The sequence below is a fragment of the Lagopus muta genome, chromosome 1 (assembly GCF_023343835.1).
Source record: "Lagopus muta isolate bLagMut1 chromosome 1, bLagMut1 primary, whole genome shotgun sequence".
NCBI classification, from domain to species: domain Eukaryota; kingdom Metazoa; phylum Chordata; class Aves; order Galliformes; family Phasianidae; genus Lagopus; species Lagopus muta.
Window position 1 is genome coordinate 171076769 of NC_064433.1, and position 23959 is coordinate 171100727.

At 37.8% G+C, this 23959-nt stretch overlaps 1 protein-coding gene across 5 annotated transcripts in view; it reads left to right on the forward strand.

Moving 5' to 3' along the window:
* Positions 1-23959, forward strand: part of DCLK1 (doublecortin like kinase 1) — a 233272-nt gene that overhangs the window by 158006 nt on the left and 51307 nt on the right. For 2 of the 5 annotated variants that reach the window (XM_048948495.1, XM_048948485.1), the window contains exon 6: positions 10381-10475. In XM_048948495.1, coding sequence (XP_048804452.1) covers positions 10381-10475 — 95 coding nt within the window. Of the gene's footprint in view, positions 1-9275; positions 9460-10380; positions 10476-16235; positions 21114-23959 lie in introns of those variants that run through there. The other 3 variants (XM_048948525.1, XM_048948515.1, XM_048948505.1) reach the window with 3 other exon arrangements.

A 23959-nucleotide genomic window follows, 5' to 3' on the forward strand; every position in this document is an offset into this window, starting at 1 on the left:
TGGATATTACAGATGTTTTTTTCCCCCAATATTTTTTTATTTGTGAGTACAGGTTATGAACACTGACCTATGTATGTTCATTTTTATATGGAAAAACAGTCCTACTCTGCATAAAAATGTTTCTGCCATGAGACTAGCAATATTTTTTCCATGGTGAGTGCATGATCCCATTCTGGTTTTGACCATGTGTTAAATAGTAATGTTTTTACTTAAATATACTTGGGAAGTGTAGATGAATAAACTTTAAATCTCCTACAGAGAAAAAAAACAAAAACAAAAACATAAACATTAAAAAAAATCAGTGTATTTATTTTAAATACACAGTTTGATGTTAGACGTTGCAGTAAAAGAACAATGGAAAGAAAGCACAGACACTTGGGTAATAAGCAAAAAACAAAATTCTCCTGTGAAGTGGAGATGTCATACAGATTTCACTGTTCTGCCATCCAATAGGCCTAAAAATAGTGCCTGTTTATTGGAATTACATATATGTAACAGCAGCAGAATATAACAATATCTGTCAAGAGCATATATGAACAGATAATTTTTTTCCACGTTCTTTACATTAAATATCTCACTATTAGACACCCATAAATGACCATTAATGAGGGCATTGAGTGCACGGTGAGGGCTTGAGTGCACCCTCAGTAAGTTTGCGGATGACACCAAGTTGGTTGGAAGTGTGGATCTGCCTGGGGGTAGCGAGGCCATACAGAGGGACCTGGACAGGCTGGAGAGCTGGGCTGAAGCCAATGGGATGAGGTTCAACAAGGCCAAATGCCGGGTCCTGCACTTCGGCCACAACAACCCCAGGCGATGCTACAGGCTTGGGGCGGTGTGGCTGGAGGACTGCGTAGAGGAAATGGACCTGGGGGTATTGATTGATGCTTGGCCGAACATGAGCCAGGTGGCCAAGAAGGCCAATGGCATCCTGGCTTGCATCAGAAACTGTGTTGCCAGCAGGAAAAGGGAAGTGATTGTCCCCCTGTTCTCGGCTCTAGTGAGGCTGCACCTCAAGTACTGTGTTCAGATTTGGGCCCCTCACTGCAAGAAAGACATTGAGGCCCTGGAGTGGGTTCAGAGAAGGGCAACAAAGCTGGTGAGGGGTCTGGAGCACAGGGCTTATGAGGAGCGGCTGAAGGAGCTGGGAATGTTCAGTCTGGAGAAGAGGAGGCTCAGGGGAGACCTCATTGCTCTCTATAACTGCCTGAAGGGAGGTTGTAGTGAGCTGGGGGTCGGCCTCTTCTCTCGTGTCATTAGGGATAGGACCAGAGGGAATGGCTTCAAGCTGCACCAGGGGAGATTTAGGCTGGACATTAGGAAATACTGCTTTTCTGAAAGAGTGGTCAGGCATGGAATGGGCTGCCCAGGGAGGTGGTGGAGTCACCGACCCTGGAGTTGTTCAAGGAACGTTTGGATGTTGTGTTGAAGTTTAGTGAGAGCGATTGGTGATGTGTGGATGGTTGGACTGGATGATTTTGTGGGTCTTTTCCAACCTTGGTGATTCTGCGATTCTGTGATTCTGTGACCAGCACATAAAACATAAATTTACACTTTTGCTGTCAGGTTGTTACTGCCAAGTTTATATATGTGTCTTTTACTCTGTGCTTTTAAACTGCTTTTAGTTCATCTTTTAATGACTGTCTTAGATTTTTTTCTCATTAGGTATTAGTATAAGAAGTAGTAGAGAATAACTCAGCTGGTCTGGTCATAGGCTATATATATATATTCCAAAAGAAAGGCATATTGTTTTCACAGAATCATAGAATCATAGAATGGGTTGAAAAGCATCATAATTATCATCTAGTTTCAACTCCCCCCTGCTATGTGCAGGGTCTCCAACTTTGTTAAGGCTTGTATCGTAAAAGACAGAAAGTTGAGAAAAGTAGTGATACAGGGTGGGCAGAAAGCATTATCAATTGTATCATTAAATTGTACTCTCAAAAAAAAAGGCTGTGAGCTATATACAGAGAAATGAGTAGCTAATTAGGAAGAATCTGATTCCTCTTCGTTGATTCTTGCTTCTCTCATGGAAGTTGAAACATTGTTGCCAAGGAAAAGGATCAGATGCCTGGTTCTGTCATCAATTCTTGCCTTTATTGGGATAATCCAAATTCTAAAATGATGGGAAACCATCGAGTTACCCTTAATTCTCCGGTATATACATCTTTAGTATGTTATGCTTTTTAATGTAGGCAGACTTTTTTTTTCCTTCCAGCACAGAATAGCTAATAGGAATTCATAATTTTTGAAGATAACAAAGGCACCGTTTTGGGTTCATTTGCACATTGTGACTGAAGTGATGAGTGAGGCTGGGAAATGTAGACAGACTACTTTGGTTTAAGCACTTGAGTATCGTTCTTAGGAACTGTTCCCCTGCTTGTTGTGGAGTTGTAAATGATGTGAACTTAGCCTGACTTTGGCTTGAACCAAATGCAGTGAAGTCCATGAGGAATTTGTTCTGAGCAAACAGTGTCATGGAGTGATGAAGTTGCCCATGTTTGTCTCAGTGGTTTCTTAAAGTGCTCACAGAAACTGAAGGGGGTTGTGATTTGGTTGTCTTTAATGTACATATCTCAGTTTCACATCTGTAATTTAGAGAGTAACTTTTTATCATAACTGACGATTTGAAGATCAATTCAGTAATGTTTACAGATGACTCTTGGAGAAAATCCTGCTTGAAGGGCCTAATGTGTAGAGCCCCCGATTTCAATCTCACCTTGGTGGTCCCTGGCTGTCTGCAGAAGCAGACAAAGGATGCTGAGTCCCTTCTCCTCAGTGAGCCCCTTGTTGAGAACCATCAAGTAGTGAGCCTGAAAGCCTCATGCTGAACAGGACATGAGAACAACAAGGAAAATGCTGGCCCACAGGTTCAGGGACACCCAGCCCTGGCAGAGTGGAGAGAAAGGATAGAGCTGCAAGTGCAGAGCAGGCTGCAGGTTTGCAAAGAAAGACACTTAGTGATGCCTGAGTCTGTGCCAGGACTTAGTGCGATGCAGGTTCAAATTTGCAATTGAGAGCAAAGGAGAACAGACTCATCTGTAAGGGAATGGGAGATGCACTCCTTACCCTTTCTTGACATCAACCTAAAATGAGTGAAAAAAACGTGTCTGCTTTTACACCATTGATTGACATATTTAAGAGAACTGTGAACCTTTCAATAAATGATGTTCACCTTTCTTTCAGTCTTGCTTTTTCCCTTTCGTTTTTAAACATGATATGCTTACAATGCTTATGTTTTCCTGTTAGCCTCTCTGGCTTCTGAGAGCAGTTGAAACCTCTGTATCTGTAAAAACACAGAAGACTTTATTTCTTAAAAGAGTACATGCAAGCCTTTAAGATATGTGGTAAGGGTTGACTTCATTATTATGTGTTCTGTTTGTTTTTCTGTTTACGTCTGACAGTGTTTCAAAACAGTACCACAAGCCAGAAATCTCACTGCAGTAGGACTGCTTTATGTTTTTGTACAAATGCATTTGAGGTATTGTCTGTTTCAAAATACTTTCAGTCTGAATTGCAAAATGAAGCAGGGAATAAAGAAGGGAACAGCAGCATCAACTCACAAGCAGGCAGAATGCTGAAGTCTACTTCCACGTGCAACAGATAACCCTGCCTCTACTTGCTTGTCCTGGTATCTTCTCAAAGTCTGTAAAACACTTTTATGGTTTTTTTGTTGGCATCAAATATTACTCAGGAAAGGATGTCATGAAAGAGATGTTGAATTTCAGAGATACCAGGTATCAGCTCATTGCCAGTGACTGCAAAGTGTAAACATCTGACAGCAATTCAGTAGCTGTTGGCTTCCGTCCAGCTACTAATTAGCACCACTGGTGGCAGCCTCAGTGCAGGTGTAGAGGTAAGAGATTCAAAGAAAGCAATGCTTTCTTCTTCACAATCATTATTTTTAATCATATCAAGAGCAGCATGAGCTGGAATTATTGTATCCTTAGTCCATTAAATTAAATGAAAGTTACTGCATTCAGATGAATTCTAGCCACTAAAATACAAACTATAGTTTTAGGACTTGCAATGACTTTTCAATTTGAGCACCTCCTTCAGAATTTCTTCTTTTTCACTTTTCATCCCCTGTATGCTTTCTCCTTTTACCCTCAAACTATTACCTAAAATATTTCAAATTGCTCAAATCTTATTTGTAACAGTGACTCAAGTGTGGTACTAAGAAGAGTTATTTCAAGAATTTGATTATTTTGTGAGACAAGTGTTTACTACAAGAGTAACTTGCATTATACATATCTATTCCAATTGACAGAAGGAATGTTTATGAAGAACATCTCAAGTAGGCTGTATTAACAAGGGCAGGATAAGTGTTTTTTATGAAAACTGCATCTGGGCAAAGGCTTTGTGAAGTTACACATCAAACTAAAGCTGATCAAAACTGTAGATGTTCCCTAGAGGAAAAAAAAAGTGTTCCAGGATGTAGAAATTGGATCGTACTGAAAGCTTCCCCAGAGCAGATGCTTACACTTTACTTTCCTCAGCTATTAAAAAAAAAAAAAAAAAAAAAAAAGTAGATGTGTTCCTTTGTAAGAAGATATGTTTCCATTTAGTTTGATTGTTCATCTGTAGGCTGTTACCCAGAAACAACCCTTCTTCAGCCACCTGACTCAAGAAGGTCTTTTGGATCCCAAAGGAAAGAACATGACATGTCATATTTTCTTTGGTGGGGTCACATGTGTTTATTCACACTATTACAGATACTCAGCTGACAGATTTTGTAATGAATATGCTGAAACAAAACTTTCCTGATGCCAGGAGTACAAACCCATGGGAGTAATGGAGTCATCCTACGAACCCAGGGATTTCCAGATGATTTATTCTTTGATCCTGGCTTCCTTTTAATTTTTCATTTATGCTATTGGTATTTGATGCTAATCATTAAAAATACATATTATTTTCATTTTATAGCTTATAATAAGAATCAAGAGTAAGTAAGGGGAGTAGATATAGTTAGTCCCTCTTACAGGATGAAAAAGTTAAATGATAATAAAGAAACATCCTTGAAGTTGGTATTCCATTCACGTGGACTGAGAGAATCATAGTCTTTCCAATGAGGCAAAATAGTTAAAAAGAGAGATTTTGCTTAGATCTGACATACATGTAGGTGCTGTCTAAATTAAGCACTACTTAATTTACTACTTAGCTACGTTCTGAGGCTACAGGAAAGTTATTGGGTTCCAGGGAACTATGTTTTCAAGGATGGCTTTTGTCATCTGAGGTCTTGGGTAAGTCTGCCGTGTCCATGTATGCTTGGTGCTTGCACCTTGGATGTTACTGACTTTGGCTGTGGCAGCAGTGCCATTGTTGTGATCAACCTAAGGAGAGCAGTGTGCCCTGCATGTTGAGGACCTGCCGAGCCTCTTGTGTGGGCATTTTGTAATTCTGCTGACATTTCTCATCTATTGATGAACTGAAAACTTCTTTACAGAAATTTTAGTTCTGGTCTGCTATGGGAGAGGGAGATTCTTTTTGTATCATCATGGCCTTCTGACATAAACTCTAGGAAAGACTGAATGTACAAGGGTCGCTTTAGCACCAGTTATAAAAATGCAGAACTGGTTATTTTGTATTTATTCCAGTTAGTTTACCACTTAGGTAAAACCTGAAAACCTTGTCTTTGCTGAGGAGTGATAATAAGGCTACTTGCTTAATGCGGCGCTATGGACAATCTCTTCCTTCTGCAATGAAGATAAAAATTACAAGTTGTATACAAATAGAATACAGAACAGAAAGAATTAAATGCCAAGGTTTTGTTCCCTAAATACCTTGTAATTACATAATCTTCTTGAAAGAAAGCTTTGTTTTGAAATGAACAGTGACAAACTACAGGAGTAACTGAGGCAAAGTCAAGTAGTTACCTGGCATCACCACCTTCTAGCATACACATATGACATGCACGTGTTGTAACTTCTGTAAATTATTTTTTCAGTTTGGACTGTTGCTCAGCTTAGTCATGAATGCTTTGTGGTTACCAAACAGCCTTCACCACTCTTACTCTCCTTTTTCCTCTTCTCACACACACTTCTGTGTTTGGCAAACCACTTTCATAAACACAGTAATCTCAATGTATTTTATAGTCTACAAATACTAACACATTAATAGGCAATTTTATGGGATAGTATGATTTTAATATAATGCAGTGGCAATGGCAGCTTGTCAGACTGGCACTTGATAGCTTAATTCAGCTTCTCTCACTTTTTGTTTTCATTACTTAATAAAAAAATACACTGTCAAGATGGCTTATTTATTGGAATACCATCATGATACTTTTTATTTACAGCATTTCCACCAGTTTATAAATATCTTCATATGAAAACCATTTTTCCATTTATCTCAGTAGATATTAATCCAGCTTCAATGTTCTATTTTGTAGATTTCTTTCTATGTCTGTGGGTATCCAAATCCTGCAAAAAACAAGTGAAAAGACAGGTTGCTGGCCTGCTATCAAGAGATGACAGTAAGCAGAGGAGTTCACAACTGCTGAGACTGTGCATATGTTTTTTCAGAGCAGCCACAATAATTTCATTATTATTATTTTAGCTTTCTAGTATGTACTTCACCTGTGAAATTTTAAATGAATAAATCTTTTTCATGAGACAATGGGAAGGCAGTGTGGTGGGCTGATGTCTCTGACCCCTGCCTTTTCATGAATAAAAGTGACAAGAAACCTCTTCCCTCACTCAAGAACATGATTAATCACAACAGTGATTTACCAATTTCATATGTTTTTATCTACATCATGGTTCCCAGTAGGAATGTACTGTATCAGTCAGTCAGTGAGAAATGCAGTGCAGATACTGGACAGGAATGCAGTTTCAGACCAGAAAGCATTCAACCTAGAAATAGAGTTTTGGGCAGTTCAGAAATACAGAAATGTTACAAATTTTATTCACGTTTGTTCCCATGTTATCTGATCATAAGCTGCATATGTGAGAAAGATGTCGTGATTGTAAATGGAGCTAAGGAAGGTGGTCACAATCAGTCCTACCTCCTCTTGCTCCACCGTACAGAATATCAACTCAATTTGCGAATTCAGTGTAATGATTTGTAAGAAACCAGAATGGTTTATAGCCAGCTATATGAATAAATAAAATCCCTGCAGTAGAGGAATTATAAGAAGTTACCATTTCTTCCTTGTTGTGATTCTCTTTTAAGCAGTAACTTAATTAGGAGTAATAGAAATGTATATCTCCACATGCATTGAGCACCCAGAAGATAGACAACATGATGTATGCTGAGAGTTCATTCTGTCAGAACTCGAAGCCTAAGTAGAAGAATGTCTGGGATAACATGAGTTATGTCTGTGTTAATGCAGAAGCATATAAAGAGCTGGAAATAGATTCTACATCACCCAAATCCCGTTTTGGGTTGACTCTAATGTAGAACCTATGTGGCCTTCAGACATCAGAATTTACTTAACGGAGTTTCGTGCTTGATATAAAATCCACCCAAATTGGTAGATGGAGAGAATTTTGCTTAGTCTTCAGTAGAGTTCAATCCTCTAAGTGCTCAAGTTTGGATTCATCTTGCCTTACTTTAGAAGTCTACACTGCAGTGGATACTTCTAGTGCACGGCTCACCAGATGTTTCATATCCCCAGAGCTAGTTGTCAGTTCTAGAGTTTACTAAACAGCTTTTCACAGGAAGTCCTTATATGTTCACAAAAACCCTGATGTGCTTTTTATGTATTCTGTATCTTTGTATTGTGAACATGGGGATGAAAGTGAGCACATTCAGATCTCCTGAAGACTCAGTTTGTTAACTGTCCTCTTGATTTCACACGTTACTGACATCTAACACCACCACAACAGCTTTCATCATTTTCATTTAAAAAATATACTCTTGAGGAAAACATTGGAGCTTAGCCTCCAATGGCTAGCCTCCAATAGCACTCTGGATAATCTGGTGATGGCAAGTGAGTGATTTTTAGAGTTTTTAGAGTTCATAATATTTTGTTATTTCATCTAAAGTACATACTCACCAACACGGTACGTGTAGGAAATGCACTGAGTCAAATGCAGCATTGCATCTATTTGTTTGGTTTCAGTTGGTAGCCTCAAGTCTTTCTCTTTGAGGCAAAAAATAAAAATAAAAAAAGGACAGTAGTAATGGAAAATAACTAATTGGGAAGGGGAAGGAATGGGAACTTGTGCCTGGTGTTAATGTAGTTTATTAAAGTATATCTGTTGTCTTAAATTTTCTCTAAAATAGTAATTAAGCCTAAGAAAATCTGCTGGGTTTAAAGAGAAGGCAGAGCAGAAGTCTTACTACTGAGCAGTCTTGATATCTAGCTCTCTCTGAACTGCAGTAGTTTAATATTAGTTTTTTAAATAATAACAGATTTGTTTAGAAGAAACGCTTCGAAACTTCAAAAGTTTGTGACTCCAAAAAGCTCTTTTTTGATGTCTTCCTGTATCCCTTTTCATAATTGTTTGCAGAAGTCCTGATAATAACTTCAGTTTTAGTTATAGTCTGTGCTATTGGCCAGAGCTACGTGTGTTTTTCTTGCCGAAGTGACCTTCAGTGAATGTGTCCATCCATATGGATGTACTCCCCCACACATGCTTTGGACAAATTTGAATCAGTGCTGATATATACAAACCATTGTCCTCTGTGCAAAGAGAGTTTGTAGCCTAGATGAGTGCAACGGTTTGCTATAAAAGCATTCTATGTAAATGCAGTTGCTATTTCTTATTGTTCATATGCTTATACAAAGAAAATGCATCTTTATCTTAAACAGTGCCTTGCACAAAATGATGTTGAGATCCAATCGCTTATAGCACTTAATCGCTATTTAGTAGTTGTGATTTATCACTCAGCATGCTGTATTTTATTGATCCACGTAGTGTAGAAGGTATGGCTGTTCTTCTTCATAATATATGGGCCCAGTGTTATCCCGTGAGAGCAACGTATTATGTAAAAAGCAAGAAAAAAGCCATTTAAAATACCTACTGTATTATCCAAAGGAATTAGTATTTGCTAGATTGCCAGTCAGCCAAGGTTTTACAAGAGTTATTGTCATTTTGATTTCCAGATGAGTCATTTGGTATGTTGCCCCCAAAGGCACCTCGTTATGATTCAGTACACAGCATATAAAATTGCTCAGGCTTTCGGGGCTCCATGGCAAGCGAGTGGGGGTTGTGGTGGCTCAGCGTTGTGAAGCAGCAGCTTTATGCTTAATTGACACCTTTGATGTAGCCCTAAGACAGCACCTGCACCTCCCACTGCTGCTCTGAAGACGTCAGCCTTACGCACAAAAGGCTTCTGCTTATGAATCCTGCATCGCGTTCAGCTCACTCTGTGAGCAGCCCCAGCTATCCTTAACTAATCCTGTCGCTTCTCAGTTTTGCTTCAGCTTGGCTTAGCACAGAGCAGGAATTTTGCTGCTTGCTGTTGTCAGGTTAAACTGTCAGATTTTGTCCATGCTAGAACTCATAGAAGGTAAGTCAAATGCCTTGCTGATATCCTACTATGTAAATATTCTCCAAAGATTCAGAATCTGTGAGTCGAATTGTTGGTTCTTTTTTTCCTGATGCTGATAGCTTTGGACTGTGATATAACAGCTGCTTGTTTAGAGAATATTTACAGAGATGTGTGATGCATACTTGTTAGTGTTTCTACCACTGCTTCAGTGTGAACATTATTGATAGTGATTAGTTTGTAGTAGAATTCTGTCCTCTGCTGGTATTGTTTTGTTTTTTTTAATGGATAATGTCACATGCATGAAAAGATACTTCTACAGTTATAAGCACTGGCATGTCTGAAGGAACCTATTTATTTGAGAAAGTGATGGTGTGATGTACATTAGACTTGAGATATTACATCAAATTTATTTGCACCTAGAAAGCCCTTCTGAGTTGAGTCTGAGGTGGTATTTGGGTCAGATTGTAATGCAAAAAATCTCTTCAAATGGCTGAAGGACATCTAACAGTTGATTTGTTCTTTAAAGCAGAACTGCTTTTTGTTCCTGATGGGTTGTACTTGAAGCTCTAACTAAACAAAATGAAAAAGTTTAAATGCAGTAAACACCTGCTAAAGTTAACAAAGCATATTGCTCTCCATTGCTTTCAAGTGCAGGAACAATATTGCTGAAGAAAATATGATAGTGTTCTCAAGTCATTGACTAAACAGCCTTTTCAGATTCATTATTTGCTTGCACTCTGTATGAAAAATGGCTTCATGAGTCAAAACTCTGAGGAAACATTTATTTTGTGAATTACCTTATTTTATGTATAAAACATGGGGGAAAAAAAAGCTAAGCTGTTAAAAAAAGAGTGAGAGGGAATGATATATCTTCATTTAACTATTTGTTTTCTTTTAATAATGCTTTGTATTTATTTTCTCAATTTGATGTCATTTTAGTGAATGGAACCCCTGGTAGCCAACTTTCTACTCCCCGTTCTGGGAAGTCTCCAAGCCCATCTCCCACCAGCCCTGGAAGCCTACGGAAACAGAGGGTAAGGAAATAAGGAAACTGATTTCTGAGAGTGGCCAGCACAGCCATTCTCATATAGCATTCTCCCCACCTTGTGTTTAGAGGCATAGGGTGGAAGAGCCTGGCTTACAGTCCTTGTGTTTGTGCAACACTCCTAAGCGGGATACAACTGTTGTGTGTCTGTCCAAATGAGTATGTTAGGGTTTGGTTTATCCTCAAGAGAAAATAGGGGATATCTTGCTCCTTTTTTTCACAAAACTTTTTGTTTGTTTTTAATATCTTTTTTGAAACACTTCACAACTGAAAGGAAATACTCGTGTTGTGAAAGACCTTTTTTTCTTCTAAATATATCACTTGCATTATGTCACTTGCAAAACCTACAGACAGCTTTGATTTTGAAACAAGGTAGAAGAATGCACTGTGGAATTTAGCTGTGGGTTAGCTGTGATAAAGAGCCTTGTGCAGTAAAGATATTATGAGTACCAAGGCAGCACAGGATTCACCAATCACTTTAATGGACCAGAGTTGTTAGCAGCTGTAGCTTCCCACTACTGTTTTGCATTGTACAGAGAATCTACAGCATACCTAAACATGCAGAATTATGGTAGTATGTATTTTACTGCTGTGGTGACCTGACAGAATATTACTTGTTCAACCCAAAAGACTCCATATGCTGATTTAATTATTGGTATTTGTTCAGAAGCAATGGGACAGATGTCTCTTTATCTTCTGCTATTTTCTAAACTGTGATCTGTTCTCAATGAAGGCTTCCCTAAGGCAGTGCTCTATTTCTCAAGCTTCTGTTTATAAACACAGTTTGAACACATGACTTTTTATGCCTTTCCAGTTTTTAAGCGAAGATTATTTGTTTCTCTCTAAGTAAGTTATTACATACACAATAGACACTGCTTTACCTTAGGAGGCTTAGGCAGACCTGATTTCCTGAGCACCCAGAGCAGGAGTAGCTGAAGGCATGGCACGGCTTCCTTCTGGCCTGTGTACCCTTCTTTCTGTTCCGTGGATACCAGGAACTGAGGGATTGCGCCTGTTGATGTCTTATCTCAGGCTACAGTACTGCTGTGGATTTCTGCCATGACTTCCTTATAGGTTTGGAAGCTGACTTGAAAGTACTCTGTGGTCTTGCAGTGTAGAGATAGCTGGTGGGAGCAGCTTGAAACCACAAGGTAGTTGTATGTTTCCTGGTGCAGAGTAAAGATGCAGGTTGCAGATGGGTAAGTCGGTACTGAATTCTCAAATACAGTTTCTTATGTGCCCATTTGCTCCTAATCTCATGGCTTGTAAATGAATTATTAATAAGTCATTGAAGAGGGAACAAAGTTCTAAATGAATTACACATTAGTGAAGTAAGGTTATCTTTTAAGATGGATGGTATCAGTGTACAGTGGATTTGCATCTGCTGTGAGACTGTCTCTTTTCATTAGTAACTTTCCAGAGCTTACTTCCCACTACTGATGCTTTCTCCACTGAAAAAAAGGTTTTTCTTTTAACATTTGTGGATGTGTGAGTGGGAACCATGTGGTCTGCACCATCAGTCACATGGTGCATTTTTCCACAAAGTTTCTGACTTTCAGATGTGAAGAGTGAGGCAAATAGGCTTCTTTTTATGCATGTTCCCTATATGAAAGTGTAATAGGATCAGTATTATGAATGCAGAGGGCTGTGTAGTGGTAACATAATCACATTACTAAGTGAATAGAAAGCAAGTACTGAAATAGATTACAGGAGAGAGAGGATATTGTTAAAGAGTTGAATTATCTTCTCAGGTGTTCATATCAGTCCCAATGACCTCAGTAGGGGGTCTTTTCTTAGCTTTGCTTCTCTGACTGTATTCTACACCAAGAAATGATAGATGCAGAAACATGAAATAACAGTCATGTAAAAATACATTTGTGTAGTATTTAGTTTACAAAAGAAAGTACTGAGGAGATAAGGGGTGGAAACTTCACACTTGCTCCAAGAATTTACACCTGCTCCTTTCATGTTTACCTCGTGAAGTGAATGAGCTGGAATTCCAATGCAAAACCATCTGAGTGTGTCATTAAGGGTCATGATGTGTATTGCAATGACTAAATCAGCTATATGAAAAACAGTGCTCACTGATCTAAATTTTCCTTAGCAGTCTAAATAGAATTCTGTTTTGTTTTAGTGCCGTCTTTTGCATGTACCTGTTAGAGTTTTCTTCAGTGGACATGTTATTTTTTGTACAATATTGTCAGAAGTGAAGTTTGAACCCAGGGCATTTTGCTCTGTCTTCAACCACAGGGCTGACTAGTCGGTTGCAGCAGCAAATCTGTTCCCTGGGAAGTTAACAAAGTCTTGGTATCTTAGAAAAGGAGACTGATTTCACTGCCTTTCTTACCCCCAGTTTTGGGAAGTGAGGTTTTACTGTCCCATGCCCAAAAGAAGAGCGTTGGCTGCTAGACCTATGTTCTGGGGTTAAATTTTATGGTGAGGTTTCTGGGTTTCCCTCTCAACATGAAGTTTGAGAGAACTGCTTGTTTAGAACTGAAATAAGGTGCTGAGGCCTGGGAATGCCAGCTCAGCTCTGTGATTTGTTTTCTCTCCTTATGTGGTTTGAGTCAGTTTGAATGCGGTGCCCTAATGCATGGACCGTAGGGGCTGTTTACTCCAGCACAGTCTGATTTTCTTTGGTGTAAGCAGTAAATCAGCTCTTTGGCATCCCCATCCAAGTATTGCAAGGGAGTTGTAGCCTTGGCACTTCAGAATGCTCAGGGCTCTGGGCAGGCTGCCAGCGTTTTTCCTGGGAAATACAGGTGAGAGGAAGGAAGTCATGCTTTTGAATCCAGAGGGATGACATTGAAATAACTCTGTATACTGAGGGTTTGCTCCCTATGAATAGGAAAAACCTTCAGAAACAGTAGAGATGGTAGAATTTTCTAAAGGAAATATTCCTTTTAATTATGAAATGCATTAGGCAACTTAAAGTAAGGATCACTCCTCTTACTGGTGTTTCGTCATTCAGCCTTTAAAGAAGTAAATTCTGGCCTTTGACACAAGGCTTTCCATTGCTGTAAATTAGGCCAAGAATGCTGCTGTGATACGTGTGCTATGATCTTGAAAATGGTAGTCTTGTACCCCTACTGATAAAACGTTAGACCCTCAAAAGCCAGAACACAGAATATATAGTTTCTTGCTTTCTCACCTGCATATGGTTGAGTTGTTTCCATAAATTCAGAAGTCAGTGAAAGTTGTGTTTATAATCTCTGTTGAAATTCAGTCTATATTCGATGAAGGCAAGATTTGAAAGATTAATATAATAGAAGGACTTGAAAGCGAACCAGGGATCACGTTAACTTTTATGTTTTTCAGCGTCTTAGTATTTAAACTTGCACCCTACAAACTATTGTATTGCAGTTTAATTCTTTATTTTTAATAAGGAATTAAGATTCTTGGTCTTAAATGATTATGTATTCAGTGGTGTATTTGTCAAGAGGATGAAAATATCTCCAATTCAGATTTATAACAGTTAAAGTAGAAACAGTTACTGTGATGACCACAGTATATAGTTTCTGCCTCGGCAAACTATGCTTAATGGCAAAGACTAAGAAACAATGACATGACAATCACAGCAAAAAATACACACAATAGCAGTCCCCTCCCCATTTTATTTAATTTACTTTTTTAATAGTGTATGAGACTGCTTTTCCAGCGTCTTGCAATCAGTGTTAGAATTTGAACCAGGGTGGACAGGTTTTAGATTTTGTATCTGATTTTACAGTTGTTTGCCATCACTTTAAACATTTGTTCTACAACGTACAGAATAAAAAACAAAAAATAGATTTAAGGTACCTCTTGCCTAATTGGTGAAGTTGAATGTTAAGTATATGAAGATTCTTTTCAGTTTTGTGTATCCAGGAAATCGCACTAATTCAGCAAGTTTTGCCTTTTTATTTCTATATTCAAAGTAATAAATGGATGTTCCTCATATTTCTTAGAAGTACAGCTCTTCAACAAACTACAGGCAAGAAAAGTTCTTGTAGAAAGGAAATCTTTAAAATGCTTCTAGTATTTAAAGCTATTTGGAAGGGCAGGAGGTACGATCCTGACATCTTGTGCACAGTGTTTCTTGAAAACATCTATGTAGTTATGAAAGGAAACACAAAAATATTCCCCAGGTATTAAAAGTCAGTTTTACACATGACTTCTTTGTAAATTCTGAATACATTCTTTTTTGGTTTTTTGTATTCAGAGGATTGAGCAGTCACTTAAAAGATGTCATTCTTTTGTTTGTCTTGTTGCCATCAAATGAATTTTTTTTTCTTTTTCTGTACTGTATCTTAGAAACTCCAGAACTGTATGTGCAGAAAAGAACTTTTAGTCGTTAACTGGTTTAGAATGGGCTTGTCTGTTTGAAAGTCTTTTTTTTTTCCTAGATTGTTCAACCAAAAGTAGAAATTTATTTAAGTCTTGATTTTCTAAAGCATGTAGCAGTCTGACATGGCTTACTGTATGTACATGTGCCCATACAGAACAAGCATTTTGGGGAACTAAAACTCATTCAAGGGAATTAAAATCCCCTTTATGTCATGCATAGATCTGCACAGGTCATGCAGGGACTTGTAAACTGGAAATTTGTAAAGAATTAACTCTAGGTAGCTTTTGTTTCATAGCATAGCTTTTATATTATTATTTTTTCCCTCTCAGTTTTCTTCCCAGGATTAAGAAGGAACGAAGCCCCTAAGGCTGGCTCCATCATCTTTCCCATTCCGATGCATTCTTGTATCTTGCAGGTCTTCCCAATGTTTTATCTTGCATTCATTTTGTTATGGTTTGTAAACACATTCTGTGTGTGAAGGATCCCCAGAAACGTCTAAAGGTAGCAGTGTGGCTGTTCTGGGGAGGCAGAGAACTGACAGCCACATGGCTGCTCCACCTCTCCACCTCACCAGCTAGGCTGAATTCACCCTAAAACAGTACTACTGTAGCCCATACTGCCTTGTGTTCAACCTTCTCTTCCGTTCTGTGCTATTGTGTGCCTCACAGAAGCTTTATATGCTATGTAGGTTGAATAGGGTGATGCTTCATCCCCTGGCACCTCCAGAGTTTGAGGATAATCTGATCAGTCAGAGGATGCTCAAAGTGGGTGTTGGAAAACTGAAGTGGATCCGTACACTCAGACTCTGCTGTCATGAGCTGGTTGCTTGGCTACCATCAGAAAGAGCCAGTGACTGGGGGATTTCATATGCTGTCTTTTTACTCACACACCCCAAAATGTGAAAGAGATCCTACTGGTGGTAATGGGCAGTGTTCAGCGCTATATTTGGAGCTCAAATGCTGCTGGAGCCATGCTGTATGGCCAGTGGGTGTCAAGTTTTGATTACTTTGTAATAGAAAGTAAGCATTTGTTTTCCTAGCACTTTGAAAAAACAGCAAAAAGGGAAATAGAGCCTATTTGGGAAAAAAAAAAAAGAAAGGTTAAATTCGTACTGCCAGATTTTCAAAGGATTACGAGACTCTTTAGGAAAGTCAAATATTGCTTCAATAGTGTTTAGTAGGAAAAAATCAAGGGAAAAAAGAATTGCCTCTTAGAATCTTTTGTACATTAAAAATCCAGCCATCTATTTGTTGCTTGAAAATTAACTTTGTGAAAATAAGAAAAAAAAAAAACTGATTATATGGAAAATGTGTATTTTATGTTAAACAAGATCTTCTGGTCCACAGTATCAAAAAGATTGTAAAACAGTTACAGTGCAACAAATCAAGCACAATAAACAAATCTATACTGCACTTCATCTTACAGGACCTGTATCGCCCACTCTCCTCGGATGATTTGGATTCAGTAGGAGACTCAGTGTAAAAGAGAAAATGGAACAATGTTTATGGTTTGTGATTTGGTGAAGGTTTAACATTTTTAAAGAGAATAGCTGCTAATTTACAGTGATAGTGAATCACACAAAAGAGTTTTGCATATTTAATATTAAAAACGTCGGGCCAAATTAATTCTAGTATGCGGGGGTATTTTTGGCTTTACCACTGCATTTTAATGCAAGAATTTGTAATGAATGAGCCATTGAATGTGTCCATCAAATAGAAAACAGCATTATGCACACTGTAAGCAGTGAAGATTGTATAAGGTGAATATAACGCACAAATCCGTAGTGGGCACATTTATGAATAGCACTCTTTTTAGCATCTGAGGTACTGATTATATGTTCTGTTTTTAACATAGGTAACTTTATTCGTTTTGATATGAACAGCTAACAAACGCTTTGCTTTTACCAGTGAGTGGGTAAAATGCAGAAAAGAGAAAGCTGCCACATTAAGCTGCTTGTACCACACTCTCTGTTCTCAATGCAAACATTTGGAACACTTCAATCTCATTCCTTTCCAAGTTTAGTCTTTTTGGCTATGTGAAAAGAAGGGGAAGAAATCCTTTGTGCCCACAGAACAGAAAGTAGATGCTTTCAAAGCAGTGTTGAAGCAGTGTAAAGTGGTCACAGGCAATGTGAATGTTTTCCCTTACAAGGGCTGCTAATGCTGATCATCCTGCTGTTGCAAGTAAACGTGGACACGTTTCTAAAGAGGAAATCTGTGGGCCAACAGGTTACCAGCGCAGTGTGACACACATGATGACACCTTTTGGTAAAGCACATTTTGCCTGAGAAACTACTGATTATTTTCACTTATGTTAAGGACAAGAACATTTTCTGTCCTTCATTTGCTGCAGTAAGACGTTGATGTCATTTTAAAATGAAAGCATACAGAAATTGTGGTACTGTAAATCATCCTCCTATCGACCTCATTTCTCTGTTTGCATCATTTCTAGAGGTGGTCATTTTGTACAGCATGAATATGCAAAACTCCTTTAGTGTTAAAGTAGGTCATGCATTATAACCAGATGCTTAACAAATATCTACTAATTTTATTTGTTTTCTGCTGCTTTATCGTGAGATATTTAGTCAGCTACTTTCGTTTACATAATAGCAATATTTCTCATTGTATGTTGCATATTAACATTAGTATTTATCTGTTGTACTTAAGCCTAAAGTGTAGTGATGACACACTTTTACTGTTTTACACATTTCCTTTTAGTACCTTAATTACCAATGATTTAAGAATTAGAAATTAGTGTTATTTTGGTCCTCAGCAAAAATCTATAGAGATTATATTTTTGATCTACTTAGCGATGATTTAATATATTTTGAAAGCAGGAAAATGTACTTATTGGAATAAAGTGGTTAGCTGCCACATGCCAACTTTTAAATACAGTGAAATAGCAAAATTCAGCATCTGGGAAATGTTGGCATGTGACATTGTGGCTTCACTGTATCATTATCCGTCTTCTTTACGGAGAACATTTACAAAAAATAAATGAAAGGGCAGCAGAATACAAAACTTACCTTCTCTGTTTTCAGTACTTGGTTCCAGTATCACCTGGAGAGACAGTCATTGCTCTGGTAGGTTTGCTGAAGCAGTTAGATCATTCCATTTTGAAATGCATATTTTGCCATTCCTGCTTCAGAGTTCAGATTTAAAACCAGCAATAGGAACAGTCTCCCTCACATACTCCGACATAGGGCTGTCCTGTTCTCCTGAAAACATTCACAGCTGTGAAGTTACTTGCATTTTTTGCCTGTTATGAGGGAATGTCTTAGTGAAATGTATTACTTCATCCCAAGAAACCTGCATAGTGTTGAGGTGCATTGGGATCAGCTTCCAAAAGCTCGAAGAACTCCTCTAGACTGAACAAAATACTTACTGACTTCTTGCAAATTGCTTTTTCCTGGAAAGAAAATAAATTCCAGGAATTTTATTTTTCCTCTCCTCTTCCTTATAGACTACTGCTGCTCAAGGCAGTTTATTAAGAATGTTTGTTCTGCTTAAAGAGCCCAGATTGCCAGCAAATGGGAATGGCGTGGCTTTGCCTAGCTGTGGAAAAGAAAAATGGGCCTTATATCAGTAATTGTTATCGTAGCAAGTTTTCCATCAGGACTCTTGCAAAGACTACACTAGTCCATTGCATTTAATCATTTCAACATATGACTTGTATTAAGGGGCTATTCAGGGGCAATACATATCATTAATATTTCATTTAAGGAATGAAAGTCCCATAGAGATTGAAAAGGTACACTGTTTATAGGCTTTGAGATCCCTTTTGTGTGGAATGTAATTCCCATTATACATGAGCAGAAATGAAATGTTTCTTTTGAGCAAGACCAGGAGGTTTCAGTTTATTGGTGAAACTGAAATTGTTTCATGATGCTGTAGTTCTGCTTGCAGCAGCACAGGTTTTAGTTTGTCCCTAGATTTTATCAGCTGCATTAAATAAAAGAATAGCTCAAGTAACTTTATAGTGTTTGAACCTTATAGTTCTCTGTACGCTGCATTATTTGTGCCTACTATCAGGTGATTATGATGTAGCTAAAGAGCCTTGTATAGCTTGTGAATGCTTTGCTTCCCTTTGAGCTTTTTGAATACTTGTGATTATTTCCCTAATGCTTTCTGCAACTTTCTGGATTATTTGTAACCTCTTTTCTTTCTCTTTTATGCAACAAACAGTTCATATGTGAAGCACAGAATGTGTGTGTGTACATGTACATCTGTGCACACACACACAGATACGTAGACTAACGGCTTTCAAGTTGATGCACAGTTATGTCATGTTTGTGACTTGTTTGAATTAATGTTTGGGGAAAATATATGATGGGAAGTTGTTCATCTGGTGGGAATCGCTTCAGCTCTGTCGAAGGCGATGGAGCTGTACCGATCTGTCCACGCTGAGCAGTTCCCCTTAGGAATTCTCAACAATGTTAAGAGATCTCATGTACAAACAAGGGCTTGGTTCCGCTCTGTTTTGAGCTGATGGCAAAAACGTGATGCACTTCAAGGTGGGAAGGATAAGAACTTATGCACAAAGTATATACACACAGACAAAACATTAATCATGAAGTTGAAATGGCATTATTTGGACAAGGTCAGACCTTTGTCTCCTTGTGAGCTGCACTGTTCTGCAGTGTAATTAAGTGTACAATATTATTTGCTTTTTGTTGCTGTTGTTGAAATCAGTGAAATGGTTAACATTCACTATCCACTGTGAAAATTGCTTTTCAATTTCTAAAATAATTCAGGGACAGCGCATTATATTTGGTTATTTTCCCTTAAAGCCATTTTCACAGTCTGTAACATGAAAACTCTGAGGAATTAAAATTGTGAATATGAATGTGTATTGTAAGAAGGGATACATCATATTAAATCTCCTTGAAAAACACATAGGTTGAGATTTTTGGGGGCTTAAAAACTGAAATAAAAAATATTGTTTGCCTTTGCAGCTTTGTATTTCACCCAGCAATGTGAACTTTATGTAGTTCGGTATGTTACGGAAAATGTTTTTGGACTCTAAAAGTTAAAATGAATTAGCAGTCATAGAGAAGAGAACATCTGATCAACCCAAATTGCTAGTTCTGTCAAAAGTTGTAGATGGACAAAAAATTGTTGTGGTGCTAAATTACCTCATCACCTGATGAATGCTTGGATTAATGTTGTCTGTGCTATCTTGTATCCAGTTCGTGGTTTGCAGCCTACTGCAAGATTGCTCTTAGTTTAATCTTCACTTTCAGTTCATCCGTTAGTGATGGCATGAGATCTTGCACCTCTTGAATGATAAAGAGAAAAATAACCTTATGTTACTCAGCCAGCAGTGGTTTTACAGTGGATGAAAGCAAGCAATGATTATTGCACTCTTCTGAAATGAGTGGGATGCCTCCCGGGCAAATGCCTCTGTTCAACAACTGTCATTCTGAGCTGTGTTTGCCATAGTGAGCCACCTTTGGGCTGGCTTCTTTTGCCTGTTTGACAGTGCACCTGATTTTTTGGGTGCCCTATCTCCCCACCGAAGTCAGTGGCTATGTAGATACATGGGTTGTGTACGCACAGTTTATAGAAGGGTTAAAAACACACACAGTGCACGCATACACATTTGTATGGATTTTAAGTGTCTGTATTCCTGCATGTTCATTATATTCAAATTTGCTTAAATTAACCCTCAACAGTAAAGTATGGAAAAAAGATATATTGTTTTCAGCGTGTACTTGTTGTCTGATGTTATATGAGGTAAATAGTTTGTGGTTTGCCCTGCAATACAGTGTTTTGGGATTTGAGCTGTAGTGAAAGAGGAGCTACCAATGTTTGTGCTAAGGTCTCTTTGTTTTGTTAGTTGCACTATGATCTTGTAAATACTGGCACATTTCCAACATAAGCTTAAGATTTTACAAAGTTATGCCTACAATTATTTTTTTTAAGAAAAGTGCTTGGATATTTGCTTTTGAAAATATACCATTTTTTTGTATTGATGTGATGCAGGAAACCAAAAAGATAGCTGTTGATTTATCAGCAAGAAAAAAAAAAAAAAAGGTAAAACTTGCAAAAATAAATGCGGATGAATGTTTTATTTCATATAATAACAGCAGAAAAAAGTCACCTTCACTTTTGTGCCATTGTTTCATCATACTGTGTTGTACTTGTGTTTCATATTTGACCATGTCATCCCGGTTGCAATTGGTTGTTTCGCTAGATTTAACATTACTGTAGATTATTGTAAGTGATGTAATAAATATATTTAAAAAATACACTCTGCTCAGTGAGTTTATTTTGGAAACATGATTAACAGGCTTTAAAAAAAGGCTTACCCTTGGTTTTGCACGTTCATATTGGATTGGCGTTGCCCATCTGACAGTTCAAATAGTCTAAGCATATGGGATTCATGCATTCTGATGGGTTCCTTTTAATGGTAGACACATTTGGTGCTTTTTTAAATAACAAACTCTGGGCCCTGGCATGTAGATGTAAGAGATCCTTCAAGGAAGAAATTTTTTTTAGTGGGTCTTTTGGAGACAGTAAATGTATCTGCTTTGAATTGTGTATGGGTAAGTTTGCGTGAATGTGGTGGGGTTAGGTTTGAAGTATTAAGTGGGAAACCAGCATACTGTATCCAAAACAGGGCACCAGCTCCTGCTGACAGCTGAGCTGTATGAGCACTCCTCTAAGTAATACAAAAATAGGCCTGTAAAAAGCTAAGAGTACTGAAACACACTCACTGTGATTAATATAAGTTCCTTGCTTTGTTGATGCAGCTTCCCACTCTTTAAAATATATATACTTACATGTTTATATATATATATATATTCATTTATTTAAAATGTTAATAAATTTTGTTTGGTGGGGGCAGTGGAAGAGATCTTACAATTTCTGACACGTTGTCCTGCCAATCTGCCAATGACATCCAGACACTCTCCGTGAGGGATCTGTGGGCCCAATACAAATTCTACTTCTGAAACCCTCCTGCTTACTATTAAATAAGTCTGCCAAAAAAGTCATACAGACACAGAAAGGAAAAAGCGCCATAGAAGGGAGGAATACTGGAAGCAAACAAGTTTCTGTCTTATCAAGTAACAGTTAAGAATATCAGGAGAGTTTTCAGAATATGCTTCAGTTACCAAAAAAAAGAAAAGAAAAAAGTGGTGATTGTGCTGTGTCCTTGATTAAGTGCAAAAAAATAAGAACCTCCTTTTGACTGCGATTTGAATTTTTGTAGTATTTTCAAGTGGGAAATTGTACCTATGTAGAGCTTTAGAAAGGGAAAAAGTAATCCTTCACATTGCACTGCAGCACACGGAACTTTCATATTAACGACAGTATGGACTCAAGAATTCTGGATCAACTTCCAATACCTGAATATGATACATACCTTGTTTTTAGATCATCTTTTTTTTTTTTTCTTGAGAATACCAAAGCTTGAGCGAGCCTACAGTCTGAATTACAGCTTCACTTTGAAAGCAGCTGTTAGGAACTATCAGAGGTTAGATGCAAGTTTACCTCCAAATACCAAATAGAGAACTCCTGGTCCCTCAATCCCTTGAAGAAGAGAAACGAGCTCATGAGTGATTATTAATTTGGCTGTTCACATTTATTGCTTTTGCAAGCTGCGTAAATCCTGAATTGCATAAGTGAAAAAGTTATCATTTTCCTATGTAAGATCTCTTTTAAATCAACTGTCTATCAGTACAGTGCCGGATATAGAACTGTGGATAAGTAGCAAATTAGTGTATATTTTTTAAATGTTCCTTTCCAGATGAAGCAGTTCACAAATTAATGTGGATCTTGTGTGTCAGTTTAGTGCAGCATCTCAATTTGCAAAGAAAACCGTTTCGTCATTTTTCTTACTATATAAGGAATTCCATTGGCTTCTCATCTTTCAGCAAGAAGATTGAGGATTTGATGTTTCTCCACGAAGAATTTTTTTTGCTAGCCCTGCAGTGATTACATGAAAACTTTTTTCCCCCTCTCAACTGGCTGGCCAAAAAATGTAAGCAATTAAACAAAGGAAAATCAGAAACATTTTTTGCTGGGTAGAGTTGGGAGATGCTAGAATTTCATTGTAACCCTTTCCTTCTCCTTGAATCAACCAGTAAAAAAAACTGAGTTTGTCTCTCAAAATTTATATCCGGATGTTTTTCTGCACCAACTTAACTCTGTTTAATCTTTTGTATTCTGGGGAGGTACTGGTTTGTTGTGTTACTTTTTGCTTACCACAGCTGCATATTACAGGAATGTGGGTAGTCTAAAGTCCTACCTGCTCTGTACTGCTGTCTTTATTTTACTGTTAGCCATGATGATCTTAGGCTAAGGAGCTGCCTGTGTCAGGAATTCATGACAGCTGCCTTGCAAAGTCTATTGATAACCTGACTGAACACTAGGATGGGTTCCAAAAGAGGTGAGCTTGGTTGCTCAGCTGCTTTTTGTTTTTTTGTCTTTGATTTTATTTATCCTTACTGATTTGAACTTTTAGCTTAAGCATACTGACACACATGGCTTTTTCTCTTCCCAGGTTTTTTTAATTCTATAGAGTTCTTGGGAATAGGGAAAAACTTAGGAAGCGCTGTTTAAACACATCAATAATTCCCTTAGCCTGGGCCTCATTCCTGAATGTAGACATTTTTTACTAATTTTAATCTTCATTAATGTCATTACTAAAAGAGCATAACTCTGCATGAGTTCCAAATGAAGCTTTACACCTGTGTGAATTTCTGTTACTCACATTTCATCCAGATGCTTCCTTCGTGCCGTGAAAATACAAAGGAATCTATTGTTGGGAGAGCTTGTAGGCTCCATATGTGCTAATAAAGGTTTTGAGAGGTTTGGAAAATATAATGCAGTGTTTGGTTTTTAAGATTCAGGAATCTGAATTGCATAATCAAACTTCCTTAGGCATGCTTGTTTAAGTTTCCTTTTGTAATTGCTGATTCTGATAGTCCACAAGAATGATTCCTGCTGTTGAGCTGAAATGTGGTTTTGAGATTAATTTAGGACAAAGGTGAGTATGGGGAGAGAAAAATTGCAATAACATTTATTTTACTGCCTTTTTTCATGGATTTAGCACAGTTTCCACTGAGATACAAGCTATTCACAAAACAGTTGCTAAATAAATCTCCCAGGGAGACATGGATGAAACTCTAGAGCTCTAATGTT